The 19,172-nt window shown below is 41.4% G+C and overlaps 1 protein-coding gene across 4 annotated transcripts in view; it reads right to left on the bottom strand.

The window, feature by feature from the left end:
- Nucleotides 1-993: 993 nt before the first annotated feature.
- The window catches only part of ctnnd2a (catenin (cadherin-associated protein), delta 2a), a 272,214-nt gene continuing 254,035 nt past the window's right edge, over nt 994-19,172 (bottom strand). For all 4 annotated transcript variants that reach the window (XM_082547708.1, XM_082547707.1, XM_082547709.1 and 1 more), the window contains exons 22-25: nt 9,277-9,403; nt 5,059-5,190; nt 4,525-4,601; nt 994-3,671 (exon numbers count right to left, since the gene is read on the bottom strand). In XM_082547708.1, coding sequence (XP_082403834.1) covers nt 3,249-3,671; nt 4,525-4,601; nt 5,059-5,190; nt 9,277-9,403 — 759 coding nt within the window. In that variant the 3' untranslated portion in view covers nt 994-3,248. The remainder of the gene's footprint in view (nt 3,672-4,524; nt 4,602-5,058; nt 5,191-9,276; nt 9,404-19,172) is intronic.

The following is a 19,172-nucleotide window of genomic DNA, read 5'->3' on the forward strand; positions in this document are numbered from 1 at the left end:
AGGGACCAGAGTGTTTATCACTTATAGTACAATACACTGCAAATACACAGGAACAATAACTTTGTTAAACTGAATAGTAGAAGTTTTGCTTTGATGTTATTTGTGCATTAGAGCTATTAAAAGCAAATATTGGATAGTCAAATCCAAATAGACATTTAAAATGCCCACAGTGGTAAATATATAACATAGAATTACAGTTTTAATAATAAACAGATATTAATGTTACTGTACATTTTCCCCTTGCCAATTTATATATTTACAGTATTTAAAATCTCCAAAAAGGTATTTGTTCTGTAATAATCATCCCATCTCACTTGACTTAATATGTAATGAATTTAAGTACTTGCTGTTTATATTTATTTATTTTATGAGAGCAGATTTTAAAGGCTGCCTCAGATACCACAGAAGGAACACGGGAAGGAAGATATTCCTACATTCTGCTATTACATCTACAGGGGCGATCGTGGCTCAAGAGTTGGGAGTTCGTCTTGTAATCGGAAGGTTGCTGGTTCGAGCCCCGGCTTGGACAGTCTCGGCCGTTGTGTCCTTGGGCAAGACACTTCACCCGTTGCCTACTGGTGGTGGTCAGAGGGCCCGGTGGCGCCAGTGTCTGGCAGCCTCGCCTCTGTCAGTGCGCCCCAGGGTGGCTGTGGCGACAATGTGGCTTGCCATCACCAGTGTGTGAATGGGTGGATGACTGGATATGTAAAGCGCTTTGGAGTCCTTAGGGACTAATAAAGCGCTATATAAATACAGGCCATTTACCAGGCCATCTTCAAAGGCACCTGAAGCCCTTTTGAACAAAATACAGACTGAAGAAAATCACACAAGAATGTGAATTAAACAAAAACACATCAAAGTGTGTCAGCTTAACCCACACATGCACCACATGAGCACTTTTGCCTTGTGAGAAAAATATATCTAATGCACATTTCTGTGAAAAGAAAAAAAAAATCATCAAGAGGATCGGAGACCGTGTTGTTTGATTGCAAAGAGTCTTTATTTTTTCCTTGTGTTCAAGTACGGTCCTCTCTCAGCAGGGTCATCTAAGAAGCATGGACACACAACACACAACTCGCACCAGAGCCTGAGCATCTTCAGGTGGGATTTCTCTTTTTGTCTCAACTGGGGTGGGGGGGTCCCGATCAGCAGTTTCCATGTTTAGGTCAAGTGAACAAGAGTCCTGTTGTACACCACATAATTGTTTTCTCTGCGAACATTTGTTGCATTTAGTGACACTGACATCAGCACATAAAAATTATATATATATTTATATATATATATTTATATTCATATTCATATATTTATAGATTTGTCATTCTATATCAACAATTCCTTCTAGTGATTTTTTCCTTGGTTTTTCATGTTGTAAAACTGGACAAACTGTCGGTAGGAATGCCTTGTTTGGACATTGATTTGTACAGGAACGCTCAGACACATACACGCAACAGAGGCATACGCACACTACTACACACATGCATGCATAGATACGCTCGCTCAAGTTTACGTGTACACACAGGCCACACATTCTGTCACATACATGCACATGTACACAAACACACGCGTGCGCACACACGTCAACCCCCCCGCCCACACACACATCCGCATACACACCCACATGTGCTCAGCCAACACGGAGAGGCAGGTCTGTACATCTACGGGAGAGAGACATTACCCATGATTCCCAGCAATAAGTACAGCTTCACCTGATCAAAAACACAAGAAAATAAAAGTTACAAACAGCAGAGTGAGTCGGCCAGTCTACGTCGTCTGTAAACGTCGACAAAAATTTCCTTTTAAAGTCCTCTTGGACTGGTCCACTGTGTGTCAAAGTTTGGCACAAGACCTTTCTCTCTCGTCTTCCTTTGTCTCTACTGTACACTGAGATGTACAATACTGGTGGCTTTCACTGATGTGAAAAAAAAAACTTGAAACAGTTTGGTTTTTTTTATGCAGAGGTGATGATGACAAACCACTAAAAGTTGACATTGTCAAACATGTCAGATTCCCCAAAGTGAAAAGACAAACCTTTCCAAAGACAGAGAGTGTGCTTTAAACATACACATATAATCTTTAGGCAGTGAAAAAGCACTTTAGTTGACGGGGACTCTGGAACAATGCTGCTCTGCCAAACTGATGCTTTGGCAGCTTTGAACTGCTCTTTACTGTGTCCATGACAAAATTCACTCGACGGAGAGAGAAAAACACAAATATCGCAGTGCTTCCTCTCTTCCTGGGAAAGGAAAGGGGGGCCAAAACAAAAGTGTCTGCTGACACCCATCCTGATGATGTCTGTCAGGTCTGATTCTCGTGTTCACATTTCGCTTATTTTTTGTTGCTTTTGATGTTTCAGTCAGCAGTCAGTCATGGAAAATAAATTATGTTTGTATAAGTGGCCCATCAAAACCGTGTAATATACACACTATATCACCTTTTACTGTACACAGAAAATAAAAAGTTTCTTTTTGTTTTGCTGAAAGTGAAAATTTAGAAAAGTACAAATAAAAAAGATGTAAAAGAATGACGACAAAAAAAGAAGTCTCTTGAAGATGACATTCCTTGAACGCAAATTCAGAAGCCTCTGGAGGCGGCAAGGCCATTGCAACAAAAAAGGGGGATAAAAGCAGTGCTACGTTTGTCACTTGGGTGAAATGGTAAACATCCACTTCTTGCTTGTTGCCTGATGTGCTTTCATCTTTTTCTGTGCTTTTATTCTTCCTGACCTCTTCAAGAACCCTCATGCCATCTTTGTCTCTCATCTCCTCCTTAGGTCAGACAGCTCTTTGCTCCTACAGAGTAAGAACGCTCCCTCAACTGCTGCTTATTTCTTTATCCTAGCGCCCTCTTCTTCTCTCTTGACATCTGCATACTCTATCCGCCTGGTCATTTTCTCTCTTTTTATATTCTGTTTCCTACTCTTAGTTCAAACTGTCAAACACACTTTGTCATATCTACTTCCACTAGCTCCACTCACTGGTGAAATGGAGCTGACTTTAAAGAAATAAACTGGTCTGGAAAAAAAAGTTCACATGCACATGCAGTCTCTCTTTGTTGCTCGACCTGACTTTACTTCCTATCCCCATCCAGCTCTGCTATCCCACTTATTTTAGAGAACATAAATTTCCTGCCACTGGCTACAAGATCGCTTTCAAAATACCACGTATAATCACTGCTGATGTCTTGCAAAAATAATCCCTTTCACACAAGCACACACAGACTCTTTCTTGCCCCCCAACACTGTAGTCTAACTAGACCCAGGAGTCAGGTGAGGCCGGATAGTGGCTGGTCTCGTAGTTTAGTTCGCTGTATGGCCGAGAGGCCGAGTAGAAGTCTACGTAGTTGCCGGTTGATTTGAGGCCCAGATGCATGCGCAGATCTTCCCGCGGGTCCCTGGGTGGTCCGGTGGAGATTGGAGGTTGCTGGGGTGGGGCCTGAGGCTGGGCCTGAGCCTGGATCGGTGGCTGTGGCTGGGGTGGCGGAGGTGGCGGTGGTCCTTGGTCCTCGTAGTAGGCCTCGTCAAAGCTCCGGCTCTGGCTGTGAGGTGGAGGCTGCGGTGGCTGAGGCTGGGGGAAGGAGGGAGGGGGAGGGTAGGGGTCGTAGTCTTTTAGCACGGCTGCTGACGGACTGTCCAGCTGGGGCTGAGGGGGCACGACGCAGGGCTGGGCTGGACCCTGGCGGGGAGTGGTTGAAGTGAAAGAGTGGTAGGTGGGGGGGTGAGGTGCAGCAAGGAAAAGAATGGAGAGTCAAAGACATGTGGGTAACGGGAGGAAAGGTGGGAGTGGAAGAAAAGGGGAGAGAGATAAAGAGGGAGCGATGGAAAGGAGAGTGACAGGTAAGAGTGAACACAAGGGACAAAAGGTTTTGAAAGGCAGGCTGTATGGGTAAAGAGCTCAGAAAGGAATCAGTGGGGAAGGGGTTCATGCTGTGAATTCTCTATTACATGCAGGCGTCGAAGGCGGCAATGCATCTCTAACACTATAACACTATAACTCGCACAGGCCAGTTGTGTGCGTGTGTCTGTGTGTGTGAGCGCACGCGTGTGCAGCCGCGTGAGGAAAACGTGTTTACATGTTTAACTGCCAGTGTTAAAAGTTCGTACCCGTACAAATGAACTTATACTTTAATTAGAAACTTATAAGTGATGAAGAAATCGGGCCAAAATTTCAAAGTCAATGGCTCTGATGCCTTTTATTTCCCTTCCCTCGGTACCAGCAGAGTCATTTACCAAGAGCAAATAATTAGTGCAATCAACTGAGGTAATGACTTTAATTGCCAGTCGGGTGTGGTTTCAGGTTGCAGTCGTTTGATACTGCTTGAGCTGAGGGTGTGCCTCCATTGCACACTCTGCCAGCACATCTCTTATCACACTGGGACACCTTTTGTGTGCATATATTTGTGCGTTTTCTATCCTGCTGCTATCTCTGTTAAAAAACCCCTGAAATGCATGCACTGCTAAAACGCTGTGGTGGTGTATTGCTACATATGCATACAGAAAAGTGGATTCACAGAGCAGCATTAACTCACCTGGTTTTGCTTGATATCATCGCTGGCAGTCAGGTAAGAGTTTCGGAACAGTGTAGATGTCCCACAGGAAATTTGAACTTGATGGATAAAATAAAAATAAAAATTATACCACTTTTTCAATTAATGACAAAAATAGCTACTAATAATACCTATCAGATATCTGACAATAACTTATGAGAGTTTCAAAGCTTCTTAGTGTGCTACTTGTCACATAAAGAATTTATCATAAGAGAAAGAGATGGAAAAAATAATAAAACATTAAAAAATAGAAAATAAATAAATAGACATAAAGGGAGCGTGGAAGCTAATAGAGTGAAGAGATAACAAGAAGGCACGGGAAGAAAGAAACTGGAAAGGAAGACAGGAGAAGATTGAGAAGAATCAAAGTGTGTGAGAAGAGAAATGGTGTGAAGCTGAAAAAAGGCAGATAAGTGAAAGAGGAAATAGGGAATGAATATAGAGGAGAAGGAAAGATAAAGAGGGGGATAAAATAGAATCATTTAATTCATCTCCATCACACACACATACACACACCTGCCATGCCGTCTTTCCGGGATGTGTGCTCTCCTTTGTTGCTATGGAAACCGGCGTTGGTTGCCGTGGAATCGTAGTCCATCTTGCGTTCCTTCAGACTCATCATCTCTCTGGGGGAGGCTGGGGCGCTCGCTACACACACACACACACACACACGCACACACAAAATAATAAGCAATAAACCCAGAACAGCATGAGCCTTCACACTCTGCGTGCTTACACTGGTGTGTCTGTGCGTCTTGGTCTTTTTCAAGGTGCACAGTCATTATTCATCATTTAACTTGTCAGCAGAAAGGGTCACCTCCAGCATGTTAGACGACTTCTGGGAATTCTCACACACAGACGCACACAAACATACACATGGACGCTTTGGACAGTTTACTTAATAGTTTTATGTCTTTTCTTCTCTTCTTTATGTGTTTAAAGTTCATGTTAAATATCCAGCTATCTAACAAGCCAACAAGTCAGATCAACTTTGCTTGTAGTGCATTACAAAAGTGACCATTGATCATTACACCCTCGCACAAACAGGTCTTGTATTTCTTTAATTTTCTTGGTGCCGGTGCCTCAACTTAAACAATCTCCATGACTGGCTGCAAAATCTTGCACATAACAACAAAATAAATGGAGGTGCTAGTACCATCGAATGCATGCACAAGTCCATGCCATGCTAAAAGCATTACATTTAAAAGACAGCAGTGATTAATCTGACTGATCAAAGATTGCCAAATCATAGTTATATACTGCAGTGCAGTTTTCAGCAGTTTTAATGAGATTAAGTACATGTTTACTGACAGCACTCACCGTGTTCCCTGTATGCTTTTAAACATTTTAATCGCATTTTAAACGGGATGTTATTTAACCCGATTAAATGGACACTGTTCTAACAGTTTTTCATGCAAAACATAACAACAGTTAAATTGTTATTGCCTTTTTGTGCTTGTGTACTAAGTAGTATTAATGAACTCAATTGCAGCAGTGTTAAAATACTGAAACTAAATGGAGGAGTTTAGCTGCTAGTTTATTGGTTATCGTGACAACAAAGACATTTATGAGTGGCCTCATGCCAATATGCAGTCCTATTTGTGTGTTTTCCAACTCTGCTGCACTGCTAACTTCACAGTAGAGCTATGCTTTCTTTGGAGATACTATCAAGTTTCAAACCTATTTAGGATCTCCACACCTCCACACATAATGTTTCTGTTTGTGACTGTGTGGATTTGGACAATTATGCATGTGTACATATCTGTCCAAAGACATGCAGTTTGTGGGGATAGGTTAATTGGCCATAGGTGTAAATGTGGGAGTGAATGTGAGCGTGAATGGTTGTCTGTCTCTGTGTTGGCCCTGCGACAGACTGGCGACCTGTCCAGGGTGTACCCCGCTTCTCGCCCTATGACAGCTGGGATAGGCTCCAGCGCCCCCGCGATCCTGAAAAGGATAAGCGGAAGCAAATGGATGGATGGATGGATGCATGCATGCATGTGTGCAGGCGATGACAAACATGGCCCTCATATTGTAGAAATACTGATAATGTCCCAATTTTCTTTTTTAAACACACACATGCAAACTTTTAGCCCATCGCAAGGTAATCCCGTTATAGCATACTTTAAGTGCTTACTCACCACCTCCTATCATAACACTGGACTGCCATAATCCTGCCCACCTGTTTCAGATTGCCTATATAAAGATTCTTATAACTAACTCAATGTTTACATACCAACCCAGTATCACGGCAAAGCGTGTAATAGACACGCCGCTCCACTCTGTTCATTTCACGCTTTGCTGGGATACTGGGTTGTACACACATACAGTATACTCCAGGAAATGTGAGTACATTCTAAAAATAAGCTTTTTTGACATGCTCACACTAGTTTTGACATTTATTTAATATCTGTTACACATGCAAATATGCAGCACACACAGACACACACACACACATGTGGAAGTCACCATTCTCAGTCCAATGAGCCATTGGGTAGAAACGCTTTTCATGCTTCTGAATAAAAAGAAAAGCAGATGTAGCCTACTCCAAAAATTAGTGCATAATTGTCTTTGTTCTCTTTGGTTGTTCTATACCACGATTAAAGGTTAGAGAAGAGCAACCTAGGGATGAAAACACTTGTGAATATGACTAGCAAATGAAATAAAGGCTTTTAAAGTGATTTTTGGAGAGCCATTGAATTAAAATTCATCTATTTGAATACTAAAGGATGCCCGTTTTTCATCTCGGCTGTTCAATGTTTGACATAAAAAGCAAAGGCGCATTGTACCCTCTTATCTGTTCCCCAGCCTTTTCTGCATTTTGACAAGACATTGTATTACACACGTACACGCGCAAGCACAGAAACGGCTGTGAAGAAGGCACATAAACATAATCACTTTGGCTGTGGTGAGCCACGTTTTTATAATGTTTTAACACATTTCATTTTTAATTTTATCATCCAATACCTCTGTAGCAGATTCCATTAAAGTAGCAGATCAAACCTTTTACAGAAACCTCCAGAGACAGTGCCATCGCTGCTGGTTACCTAGGGGACCTGGCTTGTAAATGCTCGATATGACAGCCCGGGAGACAAATTCTATCAGTGCAGAACACAGCAGGACCCTGTGGGGGCCATGACACATGCAAAGGTCTCTCTCTCCTTCTCTTGCAGCCTCTAACCTCCCCTTCTCTTTCATAGTCGTACTACTCTCTTCTCACATCAACTCTTTCACTCCTCTTCTCCCAGCGTACTTGCATACCATCATTACTCCTTCTGCTTTGATCCATCTCTAAGGAGTCGGACTGCAGTCTGGAGTGTATGCAGAGGAGAGATATAGGAGCATGTGGGTGTGTGTTAGTGTGTGTCTCTGTGTTTGAGAGCACACTGAGGTGGCCTGTAAAGAGTGAGAGATCAGAGGGAGAGGTGAGAAGAAAGCAGGATTACGGCAAAGAGGAGGAGGAGAGTGAAACGGGTGAATGAGAAGGGGTGGACAAGCTCAAAGGCAAAGGGGGAGGCATTGTGTGTAGACAGAGGAGGAGCAGAAGAGAAAGATGGGAGTCATGGCTCAATTTACCCCTGCTGATCCACTGTACAACAGACATCCACAAATTTCTCTATGCACTATAATCTCAAAACTTCTTATTTTCAATGTCGCTGGCTAAAGTCAAATCCCCAGCCTTCTTCACTTCCTCCTCCCTGCATTAACCATCCCTCAATCCCTAATTCTTCTTGCCTTCTTGCTTTTTCTCTCTCTATCTCCCTCCGTGTTTATCTCATCCCTCCTTCTTTTCCTCCTCACACACAAAAACACACATTTTATTTCTCTCTCTCACTCCCACTGTCTTCCTCTCTTAGCAGGGTCCTTGAAGACCTCTCTAAGCCAGGAGGAAGGAAAAGTACTTTTCTGCCTCATCAGCTTGCTAAGCCCAGTGTGGTGAAAGAACAGCTAAAGGCTCTTGAACCACCCATGCTAACAGCTAATGCTAATGTGCCCTTTGCAAAGCATGAAGGCCAGTGGGCTCAAGCTATGGGCTAATGATAATCATATTTTGTAGCATAAGCCTGTAATGCTATGAGCTATTTAGCGGTGGTATAATGACTGATCGCATCCGCAAATGTTAATGTAGATGACTAATGTCTAAATTAGATTCTCTGTGTACTGTACCACAGATGTAACCCTTTATTCAACTGATTTTCTGTAACCACTTGTCAAAAGAGTAAAATTCAGTAAAGCCTTAAATTTTAATATATGCTTGTTTTTACAAACAAAATCCTGCCTTATTTTGATAATCATACCAAGTCTTTAAAGACAATTTATACCAACTGGAAAAGATGCTGACTGCTTTCTTAAAAATTCAAGTGCAGCTTGCAGGCTTAAAGAAATAAAGAAAATAAAATTATTAATAAAATATTATTTGCTATAACCTTGGCTTGAATATTGTTTCCCCAATTATTTAGCTGACTGCCTGTGATAAAAGAAAGACAAAAAGAAACAAAACAAACTGTATTTCAGTATTTTTTTGTTTCAGAAAACAAAGATTTTTTCAGTTTGATGATGTGCACCATCACAAGACCCATACCCTGTTTGGCCATGAGATATTTAACTAACCACACAACTAAGTGAAACATTTTTTACATATGAGGTCTTAATCTTGGCTGTTAAGAGATACACAAGAATGAATGAAAACACGTATGCATAGCATCTGTATAGGGAGTGCCACGGGTTTCTCACCAGAGCGGTTATTTGGAGATGTCCTGACAGGAGAGACCGAGGGAGTTCGCGAGGAAGAATAGGGCCTCTGCCGGTCTCTTTCTATTGTTGAGGCAGAGCCCACAAAGTGATACTGGGAGTAGCCATCCTGTAAAACAAAACAAGGAAGAAGCTTGTTATCACCTGTGATAAGTAACTGCACAAATACATAATCTTACTGTCATCAATTATTATAGCAATTACATATTTTAAAAACGAAGATTTTTTAAAATCATCCATCCATCAATCCACTTTCTGCCGCTTGTCTGGGTACAGGTTGCAGGGGCAGCAGCTTAGACTGCCAAGGAGGCATCCTAGCCAGATGTTACCTCAACTGGCTCCTTTCAGTAGCACCAGCTCTCTTTTGAGTCTCTAATGATGTCTGAGCTCATATCGTCACCCAAAGTAAGCCATTTTTGGTTGCCTACATCCACAAACTCCTTCTTTTGGTCATTACCCAGAGCTTGTGGCCTTAGGTGGGAACATAGATTGAGCGGTAAAGCTACAGCTTCACTCTCAAACTCAGCTCTCTCTTTATCACAGGAGACCTATGATGTCCGCACCAGTCTGTCAGATATTAGAATTATTAGATTTTTTTACTGATCAATCATCAAAACCTCCTATTACACGATACAATGTCACCATGTAAAAGACTGATCTTTTAGGAATATGTATTTTTGTAATGCACCAAAGAATGATGATCCATTAGTCTTAAACTCTGAAAGGCCCAAACAGATTTGCAGCTTCTAGTGGATGAAAGGATAAGAACTGTTATTAGAGTTAGCGATACAACAGCGCCAGTTTGATTACCACGCAGCAGGAAGTGGCACTTCAACAACGGCTATATGACACAGCATGTCTGAATTACATTTTTACTGATGTGCTTTAGAAATAAACCCCTCCATGTACTCATACAAGTAACACTTTAAAAGCACAGAGTGGTTTGAGGACTATATTTGTCATGGTCCTGGGTCGTTGACCCAGCGTTTTGCGTTTTTTCTGATCTGTATTAGTTAGGGTTAACCTGAAGTTTGGTGTATTGTCAGCCCTACCTGTGTCTGTCCTTGGTGCTCTGTTCATGTCCCCGTGTTGTGTTGTACATCAGTCTGTTTCCTGTTTTATTTTGAAGGCTCGTGTTCTGGATTTCCTGTTCTGTTCTGAAGGTCTGTGTCTGTTGTTATTGTGTTCAGCTTGTCTCCTCCGGTCCCCAGGTGTATTAGGTTCAGCTGTTCTTCCCTCCTGTGTGTGATTACCTGATTACCTTGTGTGTGTGTGTGTGTGTGTGTGTGTGTGTGTGTGTGTGTGTGTGTGTGTGTGTGTGTGTGTATATTTAGTGGGTGTCGGTCTGTGTTCGTTGTCGGCTCGTCTGCGTTCATCCATGTATCACTGCGTTAATCTACATTCATCTGCGTTCTATGGTGTTCCTGTCTCTGCGTCTCTCTGCCCCGCACCCCTTTGTATGGTCCCAGGTTTGTCACTTAGTTTCTCCCAGTTTAGGTTTCCGTTTGTAATTACTCGTGCTTCATTGCCTGTTTTTGCCACTACCACCCTGTAAATAAAACGTCACTCGTATCATCAGTTTGCTGCATTTTGGGTCCTCCTTTTCCTCCACACCACACGGCTCCCTCCGCCAGCCGTGACAATATTAGGAGCAACGAGTAACAAGCGGAAGAAACACAAACTAACGTGACCACGATCCAGCGATCTAGCAGAAAGAAAAAGGGTCACACTGACTGTGAAATGTTCAAGAGAAAACAAGTTTGTTTTTTTGATATTTTTGACAGGCCAAAAAAAGAAAAATCAATAATTTGTGACTTGCTGAAATTGTTCAAATTGATTCACTAAAAGAAAAATCTCTGTAAATACATTTACAGAGCCAACTGTATTTAAATATTGTCCTTATTGAGATTATTATCGTGTAGTAGGTAATTGAAACATTATTCTGGACACTGGTGGACACTGACAAACACACTGCATGTACAAGTGAGCTTACAGCCATGCGCATGCAACAAATGAACACGCTTGCCTCAATTCTGAGCTTAGTAAATAACCCACTCCCTTCGTAGAAAAATTAATACAACTAACAACTCCAAGCATAATTACTGCCAAGCAAATGACTTTGTATCAGCATTAGTTTAGTAGTCATTGGAGCAAAGCCCTTTTCATAAAAATGGATTATGAGAGTCAACAACAATCACAGAGCTGGAACCAAATTCAATTTAGCATTAAGATAATTGGGTACCTCTAAAAGCAAAGCACAAGCAGATAATAAAAGATATCGGAGGCATGTTCCATCATAGCGTTACTGTCTGGGGGCCTAAGCTGAGCAGTGGGAAACTGGTGAAAAAGTGATGACTGAGAGTACATAGGAGAGGTGAATCACTCCAGTTGCAATGATGCTGGAGAGGAGGACACGGAGAGGAGGAGAATGAGAGACGAAGGAGATGGGGCAGAAAGAGAAGAAGGTGAGATAGACAGAGGACTAGCTGAGGGAGACAAAAGATGGCAAAAAGTAATGAGCGAGGAGGAGGAGGAGGTGGGAGATTGCCAGAGAGAGTAATGACAGCAGAGCAAAGATAGCGTGAGGAGGGGAGAGGTAACACGGAGGAGAGGTACGGATGGAGAAGTACAGACACCAGCCAGAGAAAGCAAGAACTAGACTGGATTGAACGCAGTCCCATGTCCTCCCTTGACTCTCATTTCCTGGCAGAGTGCTGAGAACTAATAGAAAGCTGGATCCTCTGACACACAGCAGTTCAAAGGTAGCTCATTTCTAGTCTCCACCATTCCTCCCACCCTCATATTCACTTCATCTATTTATCCACCATCCCTTCAGTATTCTCACTCACCTTGTTTCACATTCACGTTGCACCTTCCCACCTCCCCCCATCCCAACAAATCTCATTACATCCAATGTTACCTCCTTATGGTACATTGGAATGCCTGCTGTCAAACTGTCATGCTGCTCAAATGAACAGAGTCACTGAATATTGAACGATAAATGTATTTTACAGAGTGATGTACAAAGAGTGCTGCCTGGAGATGTAGCTCAGAAATGGGGCCCAGGAATGATTGGGGCAGGGGGTGGTGGCTTAAGGGCTTCCCCAAGCAAAATGAGCCATAGTCAAACTTTACAACAATGACTGAAATCAGAGATAAAGAATATAACATATACAAAAATGTATGGGTGTATTCACATTTGGTGTCTTTCTACATAGAGTAATAACTTTATATTTTGCCATAATTTTATTCCACTCGTTCCCTTAAGAGTAAAAGATTAAATCATTATTTTCTGCACTGACTTTACTTTATATTCTGTATGAACCTCTTCAAGCTTTTCATTGACTTTCGAATATTTATGGTCTGAAATAGTCAGACTCGCAATTCTCCTTATATAAGGCAGACAAATTCGATACTTTGTAAGAAGAATTTCATATGCAAATAAATAAAAAAATTCTGTGATTTTTTATTATCGATTGGTAGAGGATTAGTTTGTGCTGTGTATAACCAATAAATATTAAACCCAGATTAAAATTTAATCAAGGACCAAATCACACAGTGTCTGAAGGTCTGGACGGTATTTATTCTGTACCCTGTATCCATGGTCCAGCGTTTGTTTCGTGTCAGCGTGTGCTGTGAAACTTCACACTTACATTCACATTTATCATTCCTGGTCTTTCTGGCTCTCACCTATTCTCCTCAACATACTTGTTTTTTCTTCTCTTTTCCACCCACCTTGTCTTTCTCTCTCACAAGCTCTATACTCCAAGCACCCCTTTTCAACTCCTACTGTAAGAATGAGAGGAGAAAAAAAAAGAGGATTGGTTGCCAGGCAACCGGTCTGCCTGTTGCTCTCAGCATCACTGGATGGTTAGCTGAAGGTCGCAGGACTGAGAGGTAAAAAGTGATTATTGCCCCAACAAATGAAGAGAGTGTGCGCGTGGGTATGGCGGCACTTTGTGAAATTGTAAAACGTTACACACGACGAGTGGAGGGGGCCCTCCGGTCACATCAACCACTGAACATTGAACGTTTTCAGTCCTTTAATCCATGCCTCTTTCTCACTCATTTCAAGCTCCAATTTTAATATTTGCAATTATCACCACCTCCCTCTTGAGCCATCTGTCCTCTCAGGAGCAATGTGCCCCTCGACCTTTGCATCCCTCATACTGGTTACTGGTGGTGTTGCTGATTTAGCAGCTGACCTTTATACTATGGTTGCATTGATTGCAAAGAGCCCAGAATGTTGCGAGTGCTGCAACTCTGCCTCCCTATCTTCCCAAAATACTGTTGTTAGGCTGTCTGAGGGTAAAGGCTATCTTAACATCCCTCCATCTCCTTTCTGTGTTTCTCTCCCTGTCTGTGTCTGACTGTGGGAAAAATCAGATGAAACAGAGTCAGCTTCTGAGGCCTGAGCTTGTTTGATATTCAATGATGTTTTTAAATATCCACCTCCTTCTCTCTGTCTTTCTCAGTTGTGTAGTTGATCTTTCCACAAGTATAGCAGTGGATGATTTCATTTTTTCAAAATAAAAGTAGTGGAGTGGAACCCTTAGAGCTCTCTATCAGATTAATTCATTTTATTTGCAGTAACATCCTGAACATTCGGGGCTCACTGATCATGCACAAGACTAGGCTGAGCAATCACTGACCTTACACACACACACACACACTTCATTTACATCACTTCTCACTTACGTCACATCACATCCACATAGTGAATTACACATCCCCGGAGCATATTGTAAAACTGTCACACGTGTAACAAACACAGCATCTCTCTGACCCTGAACTCAATCTGTCAAACATGTGTGCATCTGCCTTGGTGATTTGTGCGTGTTTGCGATATTTATATGTGATATGTGGGCATGCCTGTGTGTGTGTGTGTGTGTGTGTGTGTGTGTGTGTGTGTGTGTGTGTGTGTGTGTGTGTGTGGGAGAGAGAGAGAGAGAACATGTCTGATTAAGTACCCTAGACAGATCATTTATCAAGAAATGAGGCACAGCAACCCAGCAGAAGTTATGCACTGAACAGGGACATAACAAAGTGTAACAGTGTGAATATGAAATTTAGAATTTACCTTGTGTGTCTGTGTGTCTTTGTGCCAGAAACAGAAGGGTGTATATGTTTGTGTAAATGAGTCAGAATTTGATCTCTCCGGTCCTATTAAGAATGGGTTTATTTACAAAGTGACTATGTTTCAGTCGCTTGCTTTCTCTGGAAATCCCCAGTTGAACAGTGCTGCACATTTGTTGTTTACTTAAAAGATGACCTGTGGCTACACTCCAAGAACTGTAGATGAAACGCTACATGCGCAGCAACACAAACACACACACCGAATGAGGACACATCCTGTCAAATAGTCCAAATAAACTCTGGTAAAAGTAGAGTTTTACTGCACTCTGGAGAGTATTATACATGATTTATCCTCAAGTCAGTGCTAGTGTTGGTACAAACAGATTTTGACTTTGGTTTATTAATGACTGCTGCGCAGCAGATCTTTCAAATCATCTCAGATGCTGTATTCATATTGAGTTACTGTTTATTCATAGGCTTGCAGCATTTCGCTTTACTGTGCTCAAACACTGCGGGGCAGCCCTGCACCCCCCCACTCCGTTGCAATTCTCTTTTCTTTCTCTCTCTCTCGTAGCCGAGCCTGCTCCCATGGCACTGCTGTAGGAAGTGATTAACTCTTCTTACCGCGTTTTGACAAAAACACACAATTTCAAAGACACACGCTCGCACAAACATACACGTTTACCCACACCCATAACTTGAACACAGTTTGAAAGTGTGTTTGAAAATGCTCTCATTACTTCAAGACTTCAAAGCAAGAAACTCTTTGGCAACACAGCTCAAACCGACTCATTATTGACCCTACACTTCTCTCTTCTTCCCAGACCCACAAACTCCAGTGTGCTTATTTTTGAACTACAAAAAAAAAAGGTATGAATTCACCTCACTTTTACTCACTCTTTCTTTCGCCTGTGTCTTTCTCAGTACTTTGCTTTTGCTCACAAACACTGTGCAGAGACATCCTACTCCACTCTCATATAAACTATATGCTAATCCATGTTTGGATTGGAGGCTAACAGGATTTCTGCTGCACCTAACACCCATGACCTAATATGTCACACAGGGATACTTGCAATAAAGTTACTTATTCTGAGTTCTGCACTCTGGTGATAAAGTCAGTAGGCATCGTCTAACACAACAATTTCCACAGTTACAAAATTAGACTGCTTTGTCAGGAGCCAGGCAATTTATGAAGTAAACAGTGAGGTATGGTGTCTATCGCTCTTTTAGAGTGACTGTAAACAGAATAATACAGGAGCTTGACTAACCAAACCATCTAAAAGTACAGGTTACAGGTTTGAAACTGGTTTGTTGCATTTAATCAAAGTTGATTAAATGCAACATTTTAACTGTATTAGACGACGCTGATCAGTCCCAGATTAGAAGAGTTAAGACGGGATAAAACTGGAGATTATAAATCAGGACAAAGCACAGATGATGCCTTTTTAATATTTTATACTTGCCTTTTAAGATTGTTTCCTCGCCCGTTTAATCAACCACATTAATTAAGTTAAGTCTCCTTATTAAATCTGTGTGAAAAAAACAAAACAAAATGAAACAAACAACTAGAGGAGCCAAGATGGTTGGGGATTAAAAAGAAAAAAAAACTGTAGCAACCTTTGTTGGATCTGAGCGCTGTGTAAAGCTACTGCCCTTCATTTCTGATCATCGGAGTGTTATGCCATCCAGTCGACTGTAATGATATCCAGTGGCAATGATTACAGAAGTGTGAAGCAGATGAGTCTCCAATGGGCCACATGGGGATACTGCTCTGTGTAATACTGAGGGCTGAGAGGATGACGAATGAAGAGAGCGACACAGTTGTCAGGATGAAGCAAGAACACACTGATGCCATGGGGCAGCCTGTCCTGAAGTTACTTGTGCAACAACAAGATGTCTTAAGACCCCAACCCTCGGAAAGGGAGTCCATGACAAAACAATCAAAGAAGCGAGTTGCAGGGTTGCATACTGGGTCATATTCAGCACTGTACAGAAGTCTTGAGCTACACCTTATTTCTTTATATCTTCCTTCCATTAGTACATTTTTTAAAGCGGTTCTGAGCAATAGTTCAATAGGCTGCTTGAAGGTCTGTCAAAGTTTTTCTTTGGATTGGCTTCTTTTTCCACTCACATTCAGTCCAGTTTTTGTACCTGACCTTTCCTAGAGTAATGTGCTTTTTTTTAAATTTACTGAACCACTTAACACTGACCTAAGAATCATTCAAGCATAAACTGAAAATCAATAGCAACAGATTTTTGAAATGTTGGTTCAAATCGTCATCATTTTCTACGGAGGAATTAAGGAGAGAGTGAGTGTCTACGGCCGTTTGTAACACATGGTGGAGGGCCTGTCATGGTTTGGGGCTGAATCTCAGACAGCGGTGTTGGAGATCTTATCAAAAGTGATGGAATTATAAACAAACAAAAGGTCAGATTTTGATCTACCATGCAATACCAGCTGGTAAGCATCTGATTAGCAGTGGCTTCATTTTTCAGCATGACAGTGATTCCAAACGGTTCCAGTGAAGGAAAAACATGCAGGATTTAAAAAACAGAAAACAAAACAAAACCACACACACAGTGGAACATTATCATCCTAAGAGCCTGAACCACAAGATTACTGAAGGAATGTGAAGGCCCTTCAGGAGGTCTGGAGAACTATTCTTAAGACAATTTAAAGAAATTACATGAAAGCTGCCTAAGAGAGTTCATGCTGTGTTGAAGAATTAGGGTAGTCATACAAAATTTCAGCTTTAAAGTTCATTAGAACTGTTCAAACTCTGTTGTTACCTTATATGATGTATCCTACAATGTATCTATCGTTGTGGAGGACTATAAATACCTTGGAGTACACATTGACAATAAACTGGACTGGGCTAAAAACATCACAGCACTTTACAGCAAGGGCCAGAGTCGTCTCTATTTTTTGAGGCGACTGAGGTCCTTCAACATCTGCCAGAAAATGCTCTGGCTTTTCTATGATTCTGTTGTGGCCAGTGCGATCCTCTATGCTGTTGTATGCTGGGGGAGCAGGCTGAGGGTCGCAAATGCCAACAGACTCGATAAACTGATCTGTAAGGTCAGTAATGTTGTGGGGATGGAGGTGGTGTCGGAGAGGCGGATGTTGTCCAAGATAAAGACAATGTTGGATAACACCTCCCACCCACTCCATGACATGCTGGTCAGTCACAGGAGCTCGTTCAGTGAGAGACTGAGATTACCGAAAAGCATCACTGAACGACACAGGAAATCATTCCTGCCTGTACAGCTCCTCCATCTAACACACTGTTTACTGCAACAGCTACACCCTTCTTGCACATGCTCTTCCTTTTTCAGCTATTTATTAATAAGTGACTTTTATGTATATATTTGCATGTATATCTTGTGCTATTCTTAGTTAGTGTATTGTCTGTCTTTGTTAATGTTTGTTTATAATGGAGCACTGTAATGAAAAATAATTTCCCCTAGGGATCAATAAAGTATTCTGATTCTGATTCATGTATGTTTGCATATTTCAGGACTTTCACATTCGGTGAGATTTTTAACAGGTTCTAATCCACCGGTAAAATAATTTTTATCATATATATTCATATGTAAAACATATATGTGGTTAATGCGTAAAAACTGAACCCAGGACTGTATAAAATCTAACTCCTACTGATGCAAATGATGTGCAGCACTTTAATAACCCTGCCAACCCCCAAAAAGCCTTTACCATATAAACATAGGTAAGTATTTACGTATGAAATGGAAGAAAACATACATTTGCCTTCAGCAGCTGAAATACATCATCTGCTTCATTCTTTTCTTTTTGCAAAAGATGAAAAAGACGCATTCAAAGCCAAGGACACCTCCGTGGAATGAGTAACTTAAAATTTCTCACAGTGAACTGAAACTCGCTGATTACGCCTCTAAAGCTTTATTGTGCTCAATGGCAGATAACCTTGGTGGCAGATATCCACTCAACAACACTCATTACTGACAAGTGAAAGGAACAGAACATCTGTTATTACTTTTAATCAAGTTTCAAGAGTGTGCTGGACTTTTCCATTTCAAACAAAAAAAGCTAGAGAAGGAGATAGTGGGTTTTAATCGCATTTGTCGCAAACAAAACTCTGTGTCTTCAAGAGTTACACAAACACAACAATAATCAAATTTTCCTTTTTCTTCATTTGAGCTGCAAATTAACTGCTGCACTAACGGCATTAACACCATTCAGCGCGCAAGATGATCTAAATGACATTGATGTTGTGTGTGTTTGTGTGTGAGTGTGTAGCTTCAAAGAACACAAACAAAAACACACTAGACTAGAGTCTAACAGAAAATATCCTTTTGTTCTGTATAAATGCTGTTGCTCAGTTGTGTCGGAGTCCAGCTGAAAATCCTATCATTTTTTGGGACGTATCTACCTGAAAGGGAATTCACACAGACTAACGCACGCAGATATGAACACCCCACAAAAAAGCTGACTAATCATGAGCCAACTTCCTCTGCAAAAACATTTCCCGAGGGATCCACACACTTCAGCACTTGGCTACACAAATACATGCACACGTAAAATCTTTACATTTATAAAGAGACACCTACAGCGTCACACTCCTAAAGACAAACATGCAAAGACCAAGACAAACATTGTTGAATAAATATGGCAACCTTGAGTCTGTTTAGAAGGACAGCTACTTTGCTCAATTACCTACAAAATACCTTTAATCTTATCCATGTGCAAGTCCATTATCTGTAAGTCACATTGGTGCACTGACAGAGTCAAGCTTCTGAATACAACCAGCACACAATTAATATAG

This window comes from Aulonocara stuartgranti, assembly GCF_965226115.1.
Source record: "Aulonocara stuartgranti genome assembly, chromosome: 9".
Taxonomy (NCBI): domain Eukaryota; kingdom Metazoa; phylum Chordata; class Actinopteri; order Cichliformes; family Cichlidae; genus Aulonocara; species Aulonocara stuartgranti.